Source organism: Perognathus longimembris, chromosome 28 (assembly GCF_023159225.1).
Source record: "Perognathus longimembris pacificus isolate PPM17 chromosome 28, ASM2315922v1, whole genome shotgun sequence".
Lineage (NCBI taxonomy): Eukaryota > Metazoa > Chordata > Mammalia > Rodentia > Heteromyidae > Perognathus > Perognathus longimembris.
The window spans coordinates 100,150,825-100,173,032 of record NC_063188.1 but is presented as its reverse complement, the minus strand read 5'-3'; the positions used below and the strand labels follow the sequence as shown (position 1 = coordinate 100,173,032).

The 22,208-nt window shown below is 43.9% G+C and overlaps 1 protein-coding gene across 1 annotated transcript in view; it reads left to right on the top strand.

Annotated features, from left to right (window-relative positions):
* The first annotated feature begins 1,444 nt into the window (after positions 1-1,444).
* Sms (spermine synthase) overlaps positions 1,445-22,208 on the top strand; it is a 59,469-nt gene continuing 38,705 nt past the window's right edge. The window contains 1 exon segment of the mRNA XM_048336138.1: positions 1,445-1,607. Coding sequence (XP_048192095.1) covers positions 1,559-1,607 — 49 coding nt within the window. The 5' untranslated portion in view covers positions 1,445-1,558.

Genomic DNA, 22,208 nt, shown 5'->3' with positions numbered 1-22,208 from the left:
GAAAGCTTTTTTTCTTACTCATAGCAATCCCACTGCTGGTGTTTTCAACACTTCATTCAGACTCACTGTTCTGTATTCCGGTGGCTCTCTGAGTTACTTCCTTCTCATTCTGCCACTTCCGTAGGAAACCTCCATATTCGTTGTAGCAAAGACAGAGCAGAAAGCAATTCAATGCTGTATATATAGGTGATACCCACCATAACAGATTTCCACAAACTCGGTAGCTAAAAAGAGAATTTATTCTCTCAAAGTGTTTAAGATTAGAACTAAAAGTCAAAGTATCAACAAGGCCATCCTTCCTGCCTTCTGAAGGCCCTGGGAAAGAATTATTTTTGCCAGTCCTGGGGCTTGGACTCAGGGCCTGAGCAGTGTCCCTGGCTTCTTTTTGCTCAAGGTTAAGAATGTTTTCTTTGCCTCTCTTTTGGTAGCTCCTGGCAATGGTTAGTATTTCTAGGTTTGTATGCATAGTGTTGGCTTCTTGTTGGATAAAGACTAAGCAAAGCTGCCATTAGGCAGCACTAAGGGAAGTGTATGGGATAAGTTTAATATCTGGGTTCTTTCTGCTGTTGTAAAGGCTTGGGCTTCACTGACCTAAGTGTGTAGTTGTTGCAGCAATTCTGTTCAGTTTCTAGAAGGATGGAAGCAGTTTGTAGAAAGATGAAAGTATTTGCCCAGGGATTTTGTTAGTACCATAAAGTAGGGTTCTAGTCCACAGACACTTCCGCTCTCTCTGCCTTCCCCTCCTTTTGTGAAGTACCAGCCACACACCCAAAGTAGAAAGAATAAGGTCACCACTCCCGGAGGACAAGGGACTCTAGAGGAGTTTGCACAATTGCAAATTCTCAATGTAAAGTTAGCAACAATGTTATCTTTTTTTTGCATGGCTTCCTATTTTGTGGGCAAAGGCAGATTACTTCAATGTGCAGGAATTCCATTTTGTCCACAAATGCAAAACAAGGCGTTTCCTAATAATAGTGGCAATAAAAATCCTAATAGATTGTAGTATAGCATGTTCAGGAAAGAAGAAAACGCCCAGTTTTACTTTTTGGCTTGACAGGCATTTTCGATTTATTAACATTTTGTGTTTTACACTTGGCTAGGAAAAAGGAGGCGTCTTGGGGATGGAGGTGAAGGTATATGGGAAAATATAAAAGGTGGGCTCCCCGGAAGTCTGCGTTGCGCTGTTTAAACCTAAGGTGACCGTAGGGATGGCGGGAGAGCCCGCCGGGAGCCTCAGCACAGGGCGCGGCCTTGGGTGACGCATACTGGGGAGCACAGCGCCCACGTTTCCACCATTAGTGGAGGCCTCACACCCAAGCGCTCCAAGTTCGGGGCTGGAGGCGGCTCCGCTCCTCGCTCCCTCCTCCCCCTCGCCCCCCCCAGGCGCGCTGGCCCCGCCCCCTGCGCTCCGGGTCGCTCGCACGGCCCCGCCCATCTCCTACTCCTGGCCTCCCCCGGCGCTCCGCACTCCCCGCCGGCCGCAGCCTGACACGCCGTGCGGCCCCCCCAGTCTCCCGCGGCCGCCTCCCCCAGGCATGGCACAGGGCCTCTCCTCACTATGGCAGCAGCACGGCATAGCACGCTCGACTTCATGCTCAGCTCCAAAGGTAAAAGGGTGCTTGGCCACCACCTGCCTGGTTACCCCCCCCCCCCCCCGCTTCTTAGCGGGCTGAGGCTGGGGTTGGGGCCAGGGTTGGGGCTGGGGCCAGGCGGGGCGCGCGCGGCGGGCTAAACAATGCGGGCGACCGCGCGGCGCCTGCGTCTCCCGGACTGCTGCTGCTGCGCCGGGCGTGCTGCGGCGCCTCGTGCACCGGCCACGGGCGGAGGCCCGGTTGCTCATGCCGCGCCCGGCTTCGCCCGGTGCTCGGTCCTAGCCGCAATGCGGGGCCTGGAGGGGCCGCGTCGGTGTTCACCCGCCGCATCGCCCTTCTGGGCCTGGACTGTCGGTCCACGCGGACTTGCTGTTCCCGCGCCCTCCCGGCTGCCCTGAGACTGATCGCAGGGCGGGGGGGGGGCGCGGGAGTGGGATCCCTTTCAGGCCGCTGGGCAGGGGTGGACCTCTTCTCTCCCCTACCTCCCCCCCATAGAACAGGGGTGCAGTGCGGGGAGCGAAGTGTGACCCGCAAGGCGGCCCCGAGCTGGGGGTGTGCGCGACGCAAAGCGGGTTTGCCCGCGCCACCTTTTCCTGTGCTTATAGGCGGGTAAATTTCCCTTGGGGGGGCGGGGGTTTTCCCTCGTGGGGAGCTCGAGCTGGAGAAGAAGCACCCCGGTGCAGCGCTTGCGAAGCCTCTTAGCCTACCGCTTAGGAGCTGGAGCCCCCGGAAAGGGACTGGGTGGGGGGGGGGGCGGAAAAAGGAAACGATTATTATTACTAGTGCTGGGGTGGGATGAGATCGAGGCGCGGGAATTAGGAGTCCCACAATCGGGGAGGCTCACAAGACAGCCAGCCACACCAGAGAAAGCTGGGGCCAGTGGAAAGTGTGCGCAGGAATTTGGGAGAGGAGGTGTGCTTTACAGGCTTCTGTTCTTGGGGCGCCTCTAGCATGGGCGGGCGTTGAGGGCGGGAGGAATAGGATTGCCAGTTGTTTTCCTGGTGGCCTTTAAACCTGTGTCGGTTGCTGACTTGTGTCTGCAATTCCCGCCCCACGTACAGTCAGTCCATCACCCGTACCAAGGATTTTCAGCGTTTTCTCCAGTTACATCAACCACCCTTTTCTGTTACTATGTTTAACAATGACTTTATTTCTGATCTTGACGACTCTGCATTTTCTCCTCCAAAATCTAAAGAATTTTGAAGGCATTAGATTAATAATAAGACAGAATTATAAGCAAAACTTAGGTTTCAGTCCGTTCCCTTCCTCATTGGTAATGAATGTGATCTTCTGGATTAAGGCTTTTCTGAGCATCTTTTCTATCTGAAAAAAATAAAAAGGGAAAAAGTGCACACTCATCAGCCATCGGCATGGGAGCTGCAAACTATGAGAATTATAAGCAACTCAAGTGTATTTGAGTAGTTAGGAGTGACTTGAAAGCCGGCCTCTGATGCCCTAGCTACTTTAGGAGGAGGCCGAGATCTAAGGATCATGGTAGCCGGCTCAGGGCCGAAAAGTCCAAGAGACTCCTATTTCCAGCTAACTAGCAAAGAACCGGAAGTGAAGGTGTGGCTTAAACGGTGCATTGCCAGTCTTGAGGGAAAAAGATAAGGCCCAGAGTTCAAGTCTCAGTCTTGACACAAACAAAAGTAACTTGGAGAAACAAAGTATCCTGTGGTTAGTTCCCACTTTTTTGGGGGTGGGGGTGGTACTGGAACTTGAACTCTGTCCTTTCTGTTTCCTCTGCCTATGCTCCCCCCCCCCACATACCTGGTGCTCTACCACTTGAACTATGCCTTCAATTTAGCATTCTCCTGATTTTGAGATAGTCTCAGGGATGCCTTCCGGGGTAGCTTTCAGCCACAATCCCAAGATCCCAGTCTCTGAGCAACAAGAATTACACACATGAGCCACCAGTGCCTGGCTTAGTTTCTACACATTTTTTTTTCATTCTGGTCCTGGGACTTAAAGGAGGTCTTGGACACTCTCCATTAGCTTTTTCTTTTTTTTGTCGGCTGTGAACTCAAGGCCTGGGCCCTGTCTCTAAGTCTCTGTGCTCATGGCTAGCACTTTACCACTTGAGACAGAGCTCCACTTCTGGATTTTGAGTGGTCAGTTGGAGATAAGAGTCTCATGGGGACTTTTCTGGTGGGCTGGCTTTGAACTGTGATTCTCAGATCTCAGCCCCCTGAGTAGCTAGGATTACAGGCGTGAGCCACTGTTGCTCAGCTCCCCTTAAGCTTTTTCAATCCAGGTAGGTATTTCACCACACGAACAGCACCCTCCTTCCCAAGTTTTTTGCTGGTTAATTGGAGATAGGAGCCTCCTGGATTTATCAGCTCAGGCTAACTTCTAACTGAGATCTACAGATCTCAGCATCCTTGAATAGGTAGGATTATAGCCATGAGCTACCAACACCTGCTCAGTTTCCATCCACATTTATTTCTTAGATGAGGGTGAAATGGGACTGCTGAGAAGAGTGTGGACATTAAATAGTACTTGGGTGGTGGAGCTGGAGAGGGGAGTATAAGATTGCCAATAATGCTTCCTTGCGAATTGCCTTGCTAGCTTTACAGCATTAGCATGCTCTATGTAGTGGTGAGGAGAGCGAGGCTTGGTGGAGCAATGTTACCCATCTGGTAAGGGGTCAGCCTGTGAAGTGTCCCCGGGGTAAGCACCATGGAATACTCAGCTCTATTTATCCAGCATAGATTGTCTTCTAGACTTTAGAGAGTGATCTCAGCATGGGCAGGGAAGATTCTAGCAATATTTCCTTTTCTTCTTTCTTAGAAGCCTTAAACCTTCTGCTTAACTTAGGTGTTGCCTCCTGCTGTGATGACTCCAGTGGGCTGGCTGCTTCTGTGGTGCTATTCTGCAAGAGGAGAAAACGTTTACATGCTAGAAAAATCTACCATGCAAGAGAAACTTCACCTTTTGGAGCTGATACTGCTCTAAGAAGGGAACCCATGGATGCACAAGATAGCAAGATGTGTATCAGGCATCTAAATGTACTTGTGCAAAGAAAGTAAAGTAAAAACAAATAGATTGATGATGTTGGGAACTGGCGGCTCACAATTATAATCCTAGCTACAGATCTAGTGGATCTAGCCAGCCTGGGCAGGAAAGGCTATGAGACTCTTTTCTCCAATAAACCACCAGGAAACCGGAAGTAGAGCTCTTGGTAGAGTGCTAGCCTTGAGCAAAAGAGCTCAGGGACAGGGCCCAGGCTCCGAGTTCAAGCCCCATGAACAACAAAACAAAACAAAAGAGATTGAAGACAAATGAATATTTTAGAGTGAACATGTAAAGCAGGATAGATGTTTCTTAAGGGGAAAAATCAAATATTAATACTTTAATGATTTTAGTTAATTATTATTTTCATTAATTTTTTAAATTCCTGTGTATTACTAACTGAAGATAAAGCTTTGGTTAAGGGATGAGTAGTCTAGGAAAAAAAAAACATTATGTAGGGATGTATGGGATCTTGAGTCCTTACAAAATGTTCTGGAAGAACATTTTGGTGTTTCATCATTACTCTTTGTCACTTCATTTGAGATGAAGCAGCCATCCTCTTCTAAATTCCCAGTTGGAAATAAGAGATCTGTCTAGATTGGAATCTTTTAAATGCTTTTCCTTTTCAATAAAAGGGATACTTAGTGAGAAATCTTTGTGTGAGGTCTCTGAAAACATTTAATTGGTGATAATGAGTCAAAAGGCATTACTCTTGGCATGTGAGTGTTGGAAGTGACTCAAGGGTGAGTCAAATGCCTGTGGAGCCAGGATTCAAGACTTTTCCTCCTATTGTCAGTAATATTTTTTAAAAATACGTATTAAAAGTATTCCTTGGGGCTGGGAAATATGGCCTAGTGGCAGGAGTGCTTGCCTCGTATACATGAAGCCCTGAGTTTGATTCCTCAGCACCACATATATAGAAAATGGCCAGAAGTGGCGCTGTGGCTCAAGTGGCAGAGTGCTAGCCTTGAGCAAAAAGAAGCCAGGGACAGTGCTCAGGCCCTGAGTTCAAACCCCAGGACTGCCCCCCCCCCAAAAAAAGTATTCCTTCCTGCCTTCCTTTCTCTCTTTCCTTCCTTTCTCTCCTTCTTTCCTTTCTTTCCTTCCTTCCTTCCTTTCTTCTTTCTTTCTTTCTTTGTTTCTTTCTCCTTCCTTCCTTCCTTCCTTTCCTCCTTCCTTTCCTCCTTTTTTTCTTTCTTTTTCCTTCCTTCCTTCCTTTCCTCCTTTCTTCTTTCTTTCTTTCTTTCTCCTTCCTTCCTTCCTTTCTTTCTTTCTTCCTCTGTCTTTTAAAAAAGTTTATTGTAAGGTGGTGTAAAGGTGTAAAGGGGTTACAGTTACATAGGTAAAATTATGGGTACATTTCTTTTTGAAAAGTGTTATTCCCTCTCTCATTTTCACCTGTTTCCCCCGTCCGTCTGTCTGTGTCTGTCTGTCTGTCTGTCTCTCTCTCTCTCCCTCCCTCCATCTCTCCATTCCTTTCTTCTTCTCTCTCTCCCTCTCTCTGTGTGGGGCCAGGAGCTTGAATTCAGGACCTGGATGATGTTTTTACGATTTTTTCCCCTCAAGGCTAGCACTCTACCGCTTGAGTCATAGCTCCACTTTTGGCTTTTTGTGGTTAATTGAAGATAAGAATATCTTACTGACTTTCCTACTCAGGCTGGGTTCAAACTGAAGATCCTCAGATTGTAACCTCATGATTAGCTAAGATTACAGGCATAAGCCACTTGTACCAAGCTGACAATTACTATTTGAAATGCATAAATTTACAGTTAATTAAAATGCAAGTTTCAGAGTAGATCCCTCACCAAAGCAATATCTGCTTCTTCATTAGCACATGAAATCACTAGAGGTAGCAGTAGTGCTAATAACTTAAATAATTTTAAGGGAGAATTGACCAAAATCAGTATTTTGATCCTAATGTATAATATGAAAATCTGTGACCTGGAGGCTGGAAGCATGGTTCAGGTGGTAGAGCACTAGCCAATGAGCCAAAGCAGCAGATACTGAGTTCGAGTGTAGGTCTCAGATTTTAAAAAATTCTGTGATTTCATTGGTGATAATGACTTAGGAATAGTTGGTAATATATGGTCCCGCCCAAGCTCATAAGCCCCTTGAATTGGATCTGTTGGTCCCTTGAGAATCCTTGAATTCCAAATTTGTACCCTAGTCTGGATGGAGAGAGTTCTTACCTAGGAGTAGGTTTCTATGCAAATCTCCCTGATTGCTCTCTGTCATTGAAAACATAAAACTGGCTACAATTAAAAAAACAGGCTACTTATTAATTGCTACTGGGTCTGTGGTAGGTCTTGTGGTATTTAGTTTAAAGATTAATAAGTAGTCTCTGAGATTTTTTTCAACTTATTTTTCATTGAAAGAATATTTTACTTTTGTCTGAGTTTGGCCTGGGATTTCTTATGAATGAATTTAGTTGGGCACCCGTGGCTCACACCTAGCACTTCAAGAGGCTGAGATCTGAGGATTTCAGTTCAAAGCCAGCCTGGGCAGGAAAGTCCATGAAACTCTTAATCTCCAATGAACTACTAAAAAACCGGAAGTGGCACTGTGGCTCAAGAGCACTATCCTTGAGTACAAAGAGGTGCTGGGACAGTGCCCAGGCCCTGAGTTCAATCCCTACTACCAAAAAATCAAAATGCTTAGTGCTTCCTGAGAAACAAATGATGGACAAATTAAACACTCAATAGATTTATCACTATTTTTTTTTTGGCCAGTTCTGGGCCTTGCACTCAGGGCCTGAGCACTGTCCTTGGCTTCTGTTTGCTCAAGGCTAGCACTCTGCCACTTGAGCCACAGTGCCACTTCTGGCCATTTTTTGTATATGTGGTGCTGGGGAATTGAACCCAGGCCTTCATGTATGGGAGGCAAGCACTCTTGCTGCCAGGCCATATCCTCAGCCTGTTTTATCACTGTTTTGACCTGCTAACCTGACAGTTGATACCAGTACTTGAATCATCATTGTGTCTTAGAGTCTGGTTCTAGAGCAACTTTGTGTTATAACAATGGCACATAGCCATTAAATCTTCAACTCTAGTTAAGGTATAGGAAAACCTCAACTAATGTAAGACTATTATTTTGCTTTATTCTTTTTTTTGTGCATTCTGAGTCTTGAACTCAGGGCCTGAATGCTGTCACTGAGCTTTTTTGTTCATGGTTGGTGCTCTACCACTTGAACCACAGCCCTACTTTAGGCTTTTTTGTTAATTGGAGAGAAGAGTCTCATGGAATTTCCTTCCTACCTTGGCTTTGAACCTTGATCCTCAGATTTAAGCCTCCTGAGTAGCTAAGATTACAGGAGTGAGCTGCTGGCACCTGGCTTACGCTTTAGTCTTTTGTAGAATATAATTTACTTCTTCTACCCCTATACACATGTGCGTGTGAGTGTAATGGGGAGTATTGGGGCTTGAACTCAGGGCCTGGGCACACTGTCATTTAGCCAAGTCCTACTCAAGGCTAACTCTCCACTTAATTTTTTTTTTTTTTGTTAATTGGAGCTAAGAGTCTCGGGAACTTTTCTTTCCTGGGCTGGCTTTGAACTGCAATCCTCAGATCTCAGCCTCCTGGGTAGCTAGGATTACAGAAGTGAGTCACCAGTGCTCAGCTAGAATAACTTTTAAAGTTAACATGTATGTTGGAAACGGTGTATACTGGCATTAGAACTAGGAAGCTGAAAGGGAATACCAAAATCGAGAAACACAGGGTAAAAAGACTAACGACTACAAAAGCAATACTTGCAAAACTGTTTGGTGTAAATCAACTGAGCATCTCATGGGGGGAAAGGGAAAGGGGGAGGGGGGGAATGAGGGAGGAGGTAACAAACAGTACAAGAAATGTATCCAATGCCTAACGTATGAAAATGTATCCTCTCTGTACATCAGTTTGACAATAAAAATTAAAAAAATAAAAAATAAATAAAATTAACGTACAATGTTAAACTTCTGTCTAAAGTGTTTCCAAGTTTCAAGACATTCTAAACTTCCTATAAAATTCAAGATTATCTGCTACTGGTTAGTGAGAGGTTCTTAATATGTATATCACAGGGTGGCCTCAAAACTGGAGATCTTTCTGCCCCAGCCCCCCAAATGCCGAGATTCAGGTGCTACCACACCAGGCTTGAGGTTTTCCATTTCTAAGTGCATGCTAGATCTTAAGGCCATGCTGACTTGATTACAAGACCTTTGCTGCTTCTATAAGTTTAAGGTAATGATGCTCATTTGGGTGCTTCTTCACCACCACACTGAGGGACATTTGGCAATTTCTGGTTGTCACAACTTGGAGAGGTGCTGCTCATGGCCAGTAGGCAGAGGACAAGGATCCTACCTGTTAATACTGGTCAGGACAGTCCCCTGCCCCAGCATTGGCAGCTCAGAATGTTAATAGTGCCCCCGAGTGACGATCTAAGTTTTGGCTGAAGTTCTGACTAGGCATTTCATGCATTTACATACTGTGTGTATGTTTGTGTGTGTGAGTGTGTGTGTGTGTGTGTGCGCGAGAGAGAGAGCGAGAGAGAGACAGAGACAGAGAGAGACAGAGAGATAGAGGGAGAGAATATGAATGGATCCAACCTTCTTCCCAGGTATTAGAAGCCCAGGGCTAGGCCAGCACTTTGTACCCAGCTGAGCACTGGGGCTTGAACTCAGGGCCTAGCTTTTTTCCACTCAAGGCTGGCACCATAGCACTTGAGCCACAGCTCTACTTCTGGGTTTTTGCTAGCGGGTTTCCTGCCTAGACTGGCTTTGAACCGCTGTCTTCAGATCGCAGCCTCTTGAGTTGCTAGGATGACAGTCATGAGTCCTTTGTGTTGGGCAAGTACCCATTCTTGTTTACTGAGCTGCTTTGGTTTTTGCTTTCTTTTGGAAGCATACTGTCTTTGTGTGATTTAAATATGCGTAACCAAGTATGAAACCTCAAAGATCTAGGTTCTCTATTTTTTTAGTTATATATTATAAGTAATGTATAATGTAATATTAGTTATAGAGAGGGAGAGTTCATTGTCACATTTTCACATATGCTTACAGTGTTTTAATCAATCTTACTCCCCATTACCTGTATTTTATTTTTTTATATCAAGAATACCTTCTCATTAAAAAAATTATTTATTGCTATTATAAAGGTCATGTACAGAGGGATTACAGTTAACATAAGTCAGGCAATGAATACATTCCTTTTTTTTTTTTTTTGCCAGTCCCGGGGCTTGAACTGACTCAGGGTCTGGGCACTGTCCCTGAGCTTCTTTTGCTCAAGGCTAGCACTCTACCTCTTGAGCCACAGCACCACTTCTGGCTTTTTCTGTTTATGTGGTACTGAGGAGTCGAACCCAGGGCTTCATGGATGCTAGGCAAACACTCTGCCACTAAGCCAAAATTCCAGCTCTTTACATTTCTTTTTTAAAAAAAATTTATTGTCAAACTGATGTACAGAGTGGTTACAGTTTCATACGTTAGGCATTGGATACATTTCTTGTACTGTTTGTTACCTCCTCCCTCATTCCCCCCTCCCCCCTCCCCCTTCCCCTCTCCCCCAATCTATACATTTCTTTTTGGACACTGTTATTACCCTGTCACTTGCTTTCATTTTGATTTTTTATATCACAAGTGTCTTCTTACTACCAGGATTTAGGGCATCATGCTTGCTAGACTTGCTTATGGCAGGCACTTTTTTTTTTTCAAACTTTAGTGTTTTTTTTTAATATTTTATTTTATTTATTTATTGTTGGTCATGAGGCTTAAACTGTGGGTTTGAACTCTTCAGCTCAAGGCCACAGCACCACTTCCTGTTTTTTTGTAAAGAGGTCAAATTGGGAGTCTTTATTAAAAGCTGGTATCTGCCTGTCTCAAAGACCTGCAGCCCCTCTAATACACTTACCTGTTAGAAAACTGAGAGAGCATATAAAAACAATACTACCAAACCATATCAACCCCAATGGAGAGCTGAAGTGGGATGCCATTGTGATCCAAGGAGAGCCAGGAGCCAGAAGACACCGACTGGCGGCGCAATGTAGTGGCCTCTGAGCTGGTCTGAGCCTAAATAGTGTCAGGGTCGGGGGCAGGGTCACAAGAAACTCAAGAATCTCCCAAGTTCCATGCACAGGACTGACAGGTCCAGTAACTTATTGTCCAAGTCCCCGCCCCTGCCTCTGAATTCAGACACGCCCATCACCTGGAAGGTAGGACTTGTACCTTTCTCCACCTTGAAGACAAGATGGTGATGGCTGGCACTCTTAACAGTTGGTGCAACACCTCCAGCCCAGCCTTTGTGTTAGGTATTTTGGATGGAGATACGTAGACTTTTCTGCCTGGGCTAGCTTTACACTGTTGTTCTACAGGTCTCAGTTTCCTGAACAGCTAGGATACAGGCGTGAGCCTCCAGCGCCTGGCAGTTTCAAAATCCAATTTTTATTGCATTGAGCACTTTTCTTGTTAGAGAGTAGGGAGAGGGCTTCTTTAGCATTCTCATCCTACTAATGTGTGCTTTTGCCACTTCCTTTGCTTTAACTATGGAGCCTACTGGAGCTCTTAGGGAGTGGATGTTGAATGCAAACTAGGGCAATAAACATTCAATGTAGATTGACTCTGGGAGGAGTTTGAGTTGCTGAAATTTGCATCTTAGAAGATCTTCCTTCCACAGATTCTGAAGCAGTTAAACCTATGAGGGACCACCCTAATTGGTTCTTCATAAAAACATACACACAGGGCCGGAAATGTGGCTTAGTGGTAGAGTGCTTGCATGCATGAAGCCCTGGGTTCCATTCCTCAGCACCATATACACAGAAAAAGCCAGAAGTGGTGCTGTGGCTCAAGAGGTAGAGTGCTAGCCTGGAGCAAAAGAAGCTCAGGGACAGTGTTTAGGCCCTGAGTCCAAGCCCTAGGACTAGCAAAAAACAAAACATACAAACCAACCACTTCGTGGCTCACTCTTGTAATCCTAGCTACTCAGGAGGTTGGGATCTGAGGATCCCAGATCAAAGCCAGCTCATGCAGGAAAGTCTATGAAACTCTTAGCTTCAATAACTACTAAAATGCTATTAGTGAAGCGGTGTCTCAAGTATTAGAGCACTAACTTTGAGCAAAAGAAGCTTAGCGACAGTGCCCAGGCCTCCAGTTCAAGCCCCAGGACTGGCACAGACACAAAAACAGGCCACAGAACATCTCAAGTCTTTGGAATGCCAACTTCACCCCAATCACCAGTCAGCTTTGTTTTTCAGATTGTTCATCTGCTTCTTGGCTTTATTTCCTTTTTTTTTTTTGGCCAGTCCTGGGGCTTGGACTCAGGGCCTGAGCACTGTCCCTGGCTTTTTCTTGCTCAAGGCTAGCACTCTGCCACTTGAGCCACAGCGCCACTTCTGGCCATTTTCTGTATATGTGGTGCTGGGGAATCGAACCCAGGGCCTCATGTATATGAAGCAGGCACTCTTGCCACTAGGCCATATCCCCAGCCCCTTGGCTTTATTTCTTATCTACAACCTCACTAAACTCCATTTTGGGGGAAGGAAGGGCTGGATCATTAGATTCAACAGTATCCCAGTATCCCCTAACCTCATTTTACTTATTTATTTTTTAAATTATTTTTTTCATTTATGTGGTACTGAAGAATCAGACCCAGGGCCTTATGCATTCTAGGCAAGTGCTCTACCACTAAGCCACATCCCCAGCCCTCACCCCCCATCTCATTTAAAAAGCTTCCCAAGGGTCTCCATTACCTTATGAGTGAAATCTAAACTCCATATAAATACATGCTAAATCCATTTGTACCCAGTTCTTCCTCTCCTAGCAACACTTGCCTGAGTGAGTTTTTCACTTCTGCTCCTTGCTTCTAGTGGCCACAATTGACTGCAGAGGAAGATTGTCTTTTCGCTCTTTGCATAAGTTTTCTTTGCTATGTTTGAAAATGTGGGGATATGCATGCTCATGTGTCCACTCCCCCGTTGCTTTTGGGGCTTGAACTCAGCCTGGGGGCTAGCCATCCCTGAGCTTCTTTTGCTCAAGGCTAGCATTCTGCCATTTGAGGAGGCACATCTCCACTTGTGGCTTTTTTGGTGGCTAATTGGAGATAAAGAGTCTCACAGACTTTCCTGCCTGAGTTGGCTTTGAACTGTGATCCTCACATCTCAGCCTCCTGCATAGATAGGACTAGAGTCATGAGCCAGGCTTGATTATGCTTCTTATTTGCATTGATTATGATTTTCTCCAGTTAGGATAATAATATGCTGGAATTGGTTCCGTGAGCTTACCATTAAAAAAAAAAACACAACTATATAAATTATATAAAGTGCTTAGATTGTGTTCATTGCTTTAAGCCACTAGAGATAGCCTATGCAGAAGTTCCTTGTACAAATAGTCTGTTCTAGTTGTCACTGGGTTATTCTTGATTTAAATGGTGAGGGAAGGAAACTGGCTGTTGAAGACATTGACTGGGTTAAGCAAGGCTCAGCCAGTAACCCCCTACCCTCACTAAGGGGAGAGAGATGCTTGGTAGTGAAGTGATTCTTTTACAGGGAAGCTTGAAGGCCTGTGTGAAACATTCAGGAGGACCGATTCCAGTTGAATAACTGGTAGACAATCAGTCTTGTGTTCTTTTATTTTGTTTTCTTGAGGCGAGAAAGCTGGTTTGGGTTTGCATTGGAGGAAACTTCTTATCCTCTTTGTATACCATTAAATTGGCTGTATTTGAATTGGCAGCTGCAAGACTTCACTGCTTTCTTAGGAGATGGAGATTGAAGTGCTGTGGCCTGAAGGAGCTTTGAAAGAGCTTTAGGTATTGAATTTAGTATCTGGAAGATTTGGAATTACTGGGCTTTATCATTAAATTGAAACATTTTAACTCAATTTGAAGAAGGAGGTAGGGATTAGTTATAAAAATTACTGGAGTGTGGGGGGTGGCACACTTTTCATTTCAGCCATTCCAGAGGCTGGGAGAGGGGGATGGGGAGTTTGAGGCTAGACTAGGCTATATAGTAAGATCATGGCTCCAAAAATATATATAAGTAAGAATGACTGGATTGTGGTTATCTATATAAAAAAACGTGTTTAATAAGGCTATTACTGAGTTTAGTTTTGTGGAGTCACTGCTTATTCCATGCGTTTTTAATCCACCATTTTACTGCAATTGTAACCCAAGCCTGCTCGTGTGCCCTGTGAGTCCAACCACCATTTCATGGTAGTTTAATTACAGGCTCAGTGCTTTTGAAAAGCAAGGAAACCTCCTCAATTGAATCTATAAACCAAGTATGTAAACCATGCACAAATGCTCTTTTAAGCCCTTATAGCTCGGCACTTTTCCAGACCCCAACAAAAACAACTCTACTGCCTTAAGGTGTGATGGGCCTGAATTTCATTATACTGGTATTGGAGTCTATATTCCAGTAGAGCCACTGAATTAGTAGCAATACTGATATCAAGTACATCAAATCCTAAGCCTCACATCAAAAGGAGCTGGTAGAAAGGAGTTGCATGTTCTAGATCCCTGAGCTGACTTGACTCTGTGAAGTTTAATATTCACCTTCATTTCTCTCTCCCCAGGAAGGTGCTAATGATAGAAAAAAAATCCCACACACTGTGTTGTTGGATGGGATGGCTAATAATATGTTTGGAAGAATGTCAAATGATACATAAAATGCTTAACACTAGTTGTAATACTTAAGACTGAATACTTTGAAATTGTGCCAGTGGCTAAAGATGTACCAGTCATAAAGAAGTACGAACTTCCTGAAAGATTTGGAAAGTTTGGCATGCAAAAGAAGTGGGAAATAATGGGCAAACTTGTGATTTGAAGGCTTTATGTAATGCCCCCCTGACTATTAAAGCAGAATTTTATTTATTTCTATTTGTAATTAATTAATTAATCATTGTTTTTGCTGGTCTTGGGGCTTGAACTCTGGGTCTGGGTGCTGTCTCTGAGCTTTTGTGCTCAAGGCTAGCACTCCACCACTTGAGCCACAGCTCCTGTGTGTGTGTGTGTGTGTGTGTGTGTGTGTGTGTGTGTTTGTGTGTATGTGTATGTATAATGTGTGTGTATGTGTGTATGTGTAACAAGATAAAAATCTCAAGAACTTCTGTGCCTGCTGGCTTTGAACCGTGAACCTCAAATCTCAGCCTCCTGAGTAGCTAGGATTATATATCTCAGTGCTACCAGCACCTAGCTTGTGTCTCTATCTTGAAGGGGTATTGAATTTTAGCAAATACTTTTTTTTTCTTCATTTAATATGATCATGTAGTTTTTCTTTAGCCCTTTAATAAAGTATATCAAAAATTTCTTTTGAACTATCCTTTTGTACATGAAGTATATTTCACTTGGTCATTTTCTGTATTACTGAATCCTATTTGGTAAGCATTTTATTAAGTATTGGTAAAGATTTTATATCTGGATTCATAAGGGATTTTGAACTGTAAATTTCTTTTTAAACTATCTTTGTTTGGTTTTGGTTTATGATAATCCTGTTTCGTAAAAGTGGGAGGCCTTTACTATTTTCTGGAGGAATGCTGTTAATTCTTTAGATGTTTGGTAGAATTCACCAGCAAAACCGTTTGTACTTAAATTGCAGAATTAATTTCCTTGAGTTGTAGGGCTATTCAGTTACCCCGTTTCATATTAGCTGAGTTGTGGTTATTGATGATGTGAGAGGAATTGGCCCATTTCGTTTATAAGTTGCCAAATTTGTACTATTGTTTGTGGTATTCTTGTATCCTCTTGGTGTCTGTAGAGTCTGCAATAATAGCTCTTCTTGCTTTTTAAAATATTGCCACTGTGCCCGCCCCACCACAGTCTTGTTAGTTTCTTATTTTATTTTTGTTTAGGTTCAAGGGCAGAACTTGAACTTGGTATCTGCTGCTTTTGCTCATTGGCTAGCACTCTACCAACTGAGCCATGCCTCCAACCCCATATTGGTCTTTTAAAAAAATTCAGCTGTTTGCTTCATCTTTTTTTTTCTTTTGGCCAGTCCTGGGGCTTGAACTCAGGGCCTGAGCACTGACCCTGGCTTCTTTTTGCTCAAGGTCAGCATTCTACCACTTGAGCCACAGCACCACTTCTGGCTTTTTGTATATATGTGGTGCTGAGGAATTGAACCCAGGGCTTCATGCATGCTAAGCAAGCACTCTACCGCTAAGCCACATTCCCAGCCCTCATTTTTAATAGTTTATATGTTTTCAGTTTCATTGATTTCTAGTATGGTTTCCTACTTTTACTTAAGTTTATTTTTCTGTGCTTTTTATTGGTTCCTAGTGTGGGAGTACGGATGAGTGATTTGAAACTTTGAAATGGAGACTGACTGGCACTCTTAAATACTCCCATTGTCTAGGGTGAATCTGTTTTCATTCGTTGCCAGTGTTGTGACTTCCATATATTCCTTAAAAAGCAGAAGTCCTAGCTGGGCACTGGTGGCTCACCCCTGTTGGTGTTTAATTGGAGATAGGAGTCTCGTGGATTGGTCTGCTCGGGCTGGCTTTGAACTGTGACCCTCAGACTTCAGTCTTCTGAGTAGCTAGGATTATAGGTGTGAGCTACCAGCACCAGGCTAAATACTATTTTTGTGTGTGAATGCACAGGTACTGGAGTGTGAACTAAGAGCTTCAAGCTCTGGCTTGGCTTTTTTGCTCAAGGCTCAAGCTTTACTACTTGTTCCACTTCTGGCTTAAATTTTTTTTTGCCAGTCCTGGGGCTTGAACTCAAGGCCTGAGTGGTGTCCTTGAGCTTTTGTGCTCAAGTGTTCCACCACTTGAGCCACAGCTGCACTTCAGTTTTGTTTTTTTTTTGGTAGTTTAGTGGAGATAAGAGTCTCACTTACTTTCCTGTTCAGGCTGGCTTTGAACCATGATGTTCTCAGATGTCAGCTTCCTGAGAAGCTAGGATTACAGGCCTGAGCCACTAGTGCTCAACCTTGTGGCACTTTATGGAACAAGTTTACTATTTGACCTTTAAACCCCAATGATATTGGTTGCTTTGATCTAAGCCATCTGGAAAAAATTTCAAGTACCAATTCTCAGGCTTCCCACATGGCCTTTTGTCATCTGGATTCTGTCATAGCACATGGCCCTCCATGTTTGGATAGGTTTGACTCGTGTCCTTTGTTCTTTATCTTTGTGCTATTGTCTCATGGTATTTATTTTTGCTTGCACATATCTCCTAGCCTGTGAGTAATCCCCTAGAGGTCTGTTCTGAGGGACCCAAATGTGTACTTTACTGATAGTGCTGGGGCCCAGGCAGACAATGGGAAGGTTGAGGGGCTCTTTAGGGGCAACTTTAATGTAAATGTGACTGTTGCTAATCACAAAGTTGTAAAGTCCAAACTGTTGTAAATGCTATTTCATTGTTGATTCACAGACTGGCACATACACTCAGACAAACCCTTACATTGTTTATGTAAACAAATAGAAGGTAGGGAGTGGGTTGGTGTGCAAGGGGTTCTGTCCACCTAAAGTTATTGGGAAGAAAGCTAGGTAAGTCATAATGTCGACAAAGTCATTCTCCTGGATAATGAAAGTGGCCATCTCACACATTTTACTTTGGCAAAAGAATTTTTGCTCTCTCCTGGATCTAGCTGAAGGGAATGTCTGTCTGTCTGGGCTAGCTTGAGACCAGTCCCTCTGAAGTGAGGATGTAAAGGGAGATGGTGGCTGGCGACCCTCTTGGCACCTAAAAGAGAACTGTGGGTACTGTGAAAACCTGAAGGGAAAGGGTGGGCATTTGACCTGGTCCACTTGTCTTCTTTTAAATCTTCTGGCCTCCAATCTGAATCATTTGAATTCCCTCTTGACATCTTCTTGGTTTTTTATATTGCTCTGAACCCAGCTTCACTTATTTACCTTCTCTTTCCTGTTGGATTGTAGCTTGATTCCAGCTCCTACTCTGCCTCCTGGCTTTTTTTTTTTGTGGGGCCTGATCAATTTTTTGGTCCTTTAGTCTTAGTTCACTCTTTTTTTTTTTTTTAAATCTTCTCTGAATATATGTTCCTTAAATTTGGGCCCATGTTGTGTGTGTTGCGGGATGCCTTATGTTGCTTGAGTTCTTCAGGGAGATGTCAAATGGCCTAGTTGTTCAATGTTGTACAAAACCACAGACATTATTTATAACATCATTTACCTTCACCCCATGTGACAGAAAGAAAGGCTTTAGCACACTCTTTGTTCTTATGCCTTATCTTCTAAATCTTGGTTAGACCCTCACATGGATTAAGTTAGAAGGGTGAGGACAAGACAGAGTTTGGGTCATTTGATGACTTTTAATAATATGCTGGTTGGCCACCAGTGGCTCACTCCTGTAGTCCTAGATACTCAGGAGGCTGAGATTTGAGGATTGAAGTTCTAAGCCAGCCTGGGCAGAAAGGTCCATGAAATCCTTATCTGCAATTAATCACCAAAAAACCTGGAAGTGGATCTGTGGCTCAAGGCTTAAGCCCCTGGATGGGCACACAGACAAACAAACACACAGACAAACAAACAAAATTCTCTGTGGCTCTTGGTGCCTGGATAAGCACAGATGGTGAGGGTGAATCAAGGCCTGATCTTGTCCCTCCTTTTGACTCACCAATCTAATGGAGAAAATGGTCCTACTGGGAAGGAGTGAGAACGATGTTTAAACTGCTTTCCCTTGTGTTGGCAATGGGAAGGCAGCGCCATGAAATAATTAGTAACACATTCCCATTTTGCTGTAACTTAGTGCATTGTGAGTTTTAAGACATAGTTATTGTGGTTGTACTCAATAAACATTCCCATTTGGCTTGTCTTAATGCATAGTTGCATGAAAAGAGCTTGGGTGTTATTTCTGTGTTGGTGTTGCCTGGCTGTTAATTTAATTTCAGTAAATCTTTTTCCCCTTCTTTCTGCAGTTTTTCCTGAGTGGTTCCTCCTCTTTATGAACATTAGAAACTATGTGCTTTCCAAATCATTTTCTTAGTTGTCCCTTTCTGCTTTGTATAGCCATGCCTCACTGCTGTCATTGAATGACTTCAGGTACTTGGTGGCAGGAACGCTGAGTGGAAGCCTGTACTGGCTCTTCCCAGCTTCTCTAGTGTCTGGGAGCAAGTCTGTGTACTATCCCAGCCACTTAGACACTTGTTAGTGATGATGAGCAGGGATGGTAAAGACCATCTCACTATCTTCTAGCTCCTAATCTGGTTGTGTTCCACTTGCCTCTGAGCTCTCGAGGGGCCTGTAGTTGAGAGGGGGAAGCTCTAGAGTAAGCAGGAATCTGAAAGCTTAGATTAGTTGTTTTTTTTTTTTTTTTTGAGGAGGGAACACTAGAGTTATGATTCACATGGAATGTAATTAATTCCTGTGATTCTATGTAATTAATAACTATGTTGCACGTAGTTTGTGGTGCTTTTCAATATATTTACCGATTTGTGACTTTTTGAGCATTTCATTATGCCAGAGAGAAATCCTGTATCCCTTATCCCCATTTTCTGGTCTCTTCTCATCCACTCATTTTCCTCCTGATCTCTGATAATTAGTAGCCTGCTCTCTGTTTCTTTGAATTGACTATTTCTAGCCATTTCAGTGAATGGAATTATACATTCTACGGTTTTGTGGTCTCTGTGTGTGTGTGTGTCTTTCAGCATCATGTTTTCGAGTTGTATCCATGTAGCATGCATCAATACTTCTTTTTTTGTCATGGGGCATTTACTCAGGGCCTAGGCACTATCCTTGAGCTTTTCTAAAAGCCCAAGATTAGCACTCTACTACTTGAGCCACAGCTCTATTTCCTGGTATTTAATTAATCTAGTTTCTGGTATTTAATTGGACATAGAGTCTCACAAAGCTGGGTGCTGGTGGCTCACACCTGTAACTCTTAGCTACTCAGGAGGCTGAGTCTGAGGATCATGGTTCAAAGCCAACCTTGGCAGAAAAGTCCACAAAACTCTTTAACTCCAATTAACTGCCCCCAGTCTGGAAGTGGAGCTGTGGCTCAAAGTGGTAGAGCACTAGCCTTGAGCACAAAAGCTCAGGGATAGTGCCCAGGCCGAGTTCAAACCCCATGGTAAACCAAAAAACCCAAAAAAACAAGTTTCATGGACTTTTCCTGCTTCGTCTGACTTTGAACCATGGTCCTTAGATATCAGCTTCCTGAGTAGCTAGGATCACATGCAGCCTCCAGCACTCGGCAATACTGTGTTTCTTCTTATTTTACTATTTTGGGTGGTACTGAGGAATCAAACCCTGGGCCTCATGCATGCTAAGCAAGCACTCTACCACTAAGCCACATTCCTACAGCCTTTTTTTTGCCAGTCTTGGGGCTTGAACTCAGGGCCTGAGCACTGTCCCTGGTTTCTTTTTGCTCAAGGCTAGCACTCCACCATTTGAGCCACAGCATCCACTTCTAGCCTTTTCTGTATATGTGGTGCTGAGGGATCGAACCCAGGGCTTTATGCATGCTAGGCAAGCACTCTACCACTAGACCACATTCCCAGCCCTCCCACAAAGTCCCTTAATTTTTTTTTGGTCCGTTTTGGGGCTTGAATGGTTCTGGGCCTAGATACTGTCCCTGAGCCTCTTTGTGCTCAATGCTAACCAGCCACAGAGCCACTTCTGGTTTTTGAGTGGTTAATTGGAGATAAGAGTCTTCCAGGGACTTTTGTGCCTGGCTTGGCTTCGGACCTTGATCCTCAGATCTCAGCCTCCTCAGTTGCTGGGATTACAGGTGTGAGCCATGGGCACCTGGCACTGTGTTTCTTTTATGGCCGAATAACCACATGGTATGGACACATTAGCCTTTTTTTTATATTGCTTCTACTTCTTGCTATTACTAGTCATGCTGCTTTGCACATTCATGCGAGCTAAGTTTGAGGTCATAAAATTAATCACCCCACAGCTGTTGCAAAAAGGACTGGATATGGAGATATGAAACCATGCTGTCCAAGTACAGCATGCCCAGGAACCACCTGCTTGACCTTCACATTAATCTCTGGAAGTTCATTAGGTTTCTGAATGTTCCTGAATAATTTTTTTTTTTTGGCCTGTCCTAGAGCTTGGACTCAGGGCCTGAGCACTGTCCCTGGCGTCTTTTTGCTCAAGGCTAGCATTCTACCTCTTGAGCCACAGCGCCACTTCTGGCCGTTTTCTATATATGTGGTGCTGAGGAATCGAACCCAGGGCTTCATGTACATGAGGCAAGCACTCTACCACTAGGCCATATTCCCAGCCCTGTTCCTGAAATTTTTGTATATACTGGGGATTGAACTCACTCTACCAGTTGATCTTCCTCCCCAACCCTAGGTCAGACCATTTCTAAAGTAAAAATTAACAAGATGTGAGCATAATTAAATTTTTCCTTACCATGAACTATGAAGGCTTATATATTTTTAATGTGTGCATGTAATGTATATATAGCTTGATTTCTAAAATCTGGATTTTCTGACCATCAGTTTTTATGTTTTTGATGACATTTGGCATATCCTAAGTTAAAAAAAAGTTCTCAAGCCAGCTGTAGTGGCACATGCTTCCAGGCCCAGCTACTCAGGATCACCTGAGCCCAGGAGCTAAACTACCAGCTTAGTCCATGAAGGAGGTTTCCATCGTATTCTTTGCTGAGGGAATATGCCAATGATAATATCCTAATTCTTTTTTTTTTCAGAGTGTCTGGTTGTGCCATTCTTTTTAAAAAAAATTTTTATTGTCCAACTGATGTACAGAGAGGTTACAGTTTCATACGTTAGGCATTGGATACATTTCTTGTACTGTTTGTTACCTCGTCCCTCATTCCCCCTTCCCCTTCCCCTACCTAATTCTTTTTTTTTTTTTTTGGCCAGTCCTGCGCCTTGGACTCAGGGCCTAAGCACTGTCCCTGGCTTCTTCCCGCTCAAGGCTAGCACTCTGCCACTTGAGCCACAGCGCCGCTTCTGGCCGTTTTCTGTATATGTGGTGCTGGGGAATCGAACCTAGGGCCTCATGTATCCGAGGCAGGCACTCTTGCCACTAGGCTATATCCCCAGCCCCAGCCCTACCTAATTCTTTGAGATGTAATTTACATAGAATGAATGTTAAGAGTGCAGTTCTGATTTTAGATCAATGCCTGCAGTCGTATGATGACGGCATCATTAAATTAAGATCATCCAAATGCATTATTTTACTTTTTTGTGCTGATCCTAGGACTTGAACTTGGGGCCTGTGCACGGTTGCTAATCTTTTTTGCTCAAGGTTAATGCTCTACCACTTGAGCCACAGTGTCACTCCCGGCTTTTTGCTGGTTAATTGGAGATAAGAGTCTAACAGAAAAAAAAAAATTAGAAAAAAGTCTTTTCTTTCTGGGTTGACTTTGAACTGTGATCCTCAGATTTTAGCCTCCTGAATAGCTAGAGTTACTTACGGGCATGAGCCACTGGTACACAGCCCAAATGGATTTTTAAAGCAGCTATCTGAATGACTTCAGAGTGGATTGTGGTCTGGTGTCTTGTTTTGCCTCTTTTGGGTTTGTGGCTCCATCTAGGAAAACCAGAAAACTGGTTAGTCTGTTAAGGGAAACGTGTACCGCCGAAGCCAAGCTTTGGTTCTCTGACATTGGAATCTGGGGTTTGGACAAAGGATGGAAGCATTTTGTGCTTCCTCTTGCAGGGAGCTGTAGACCATGTAAGTGTTGGGGGTGGGTGGGGGTGTTTGG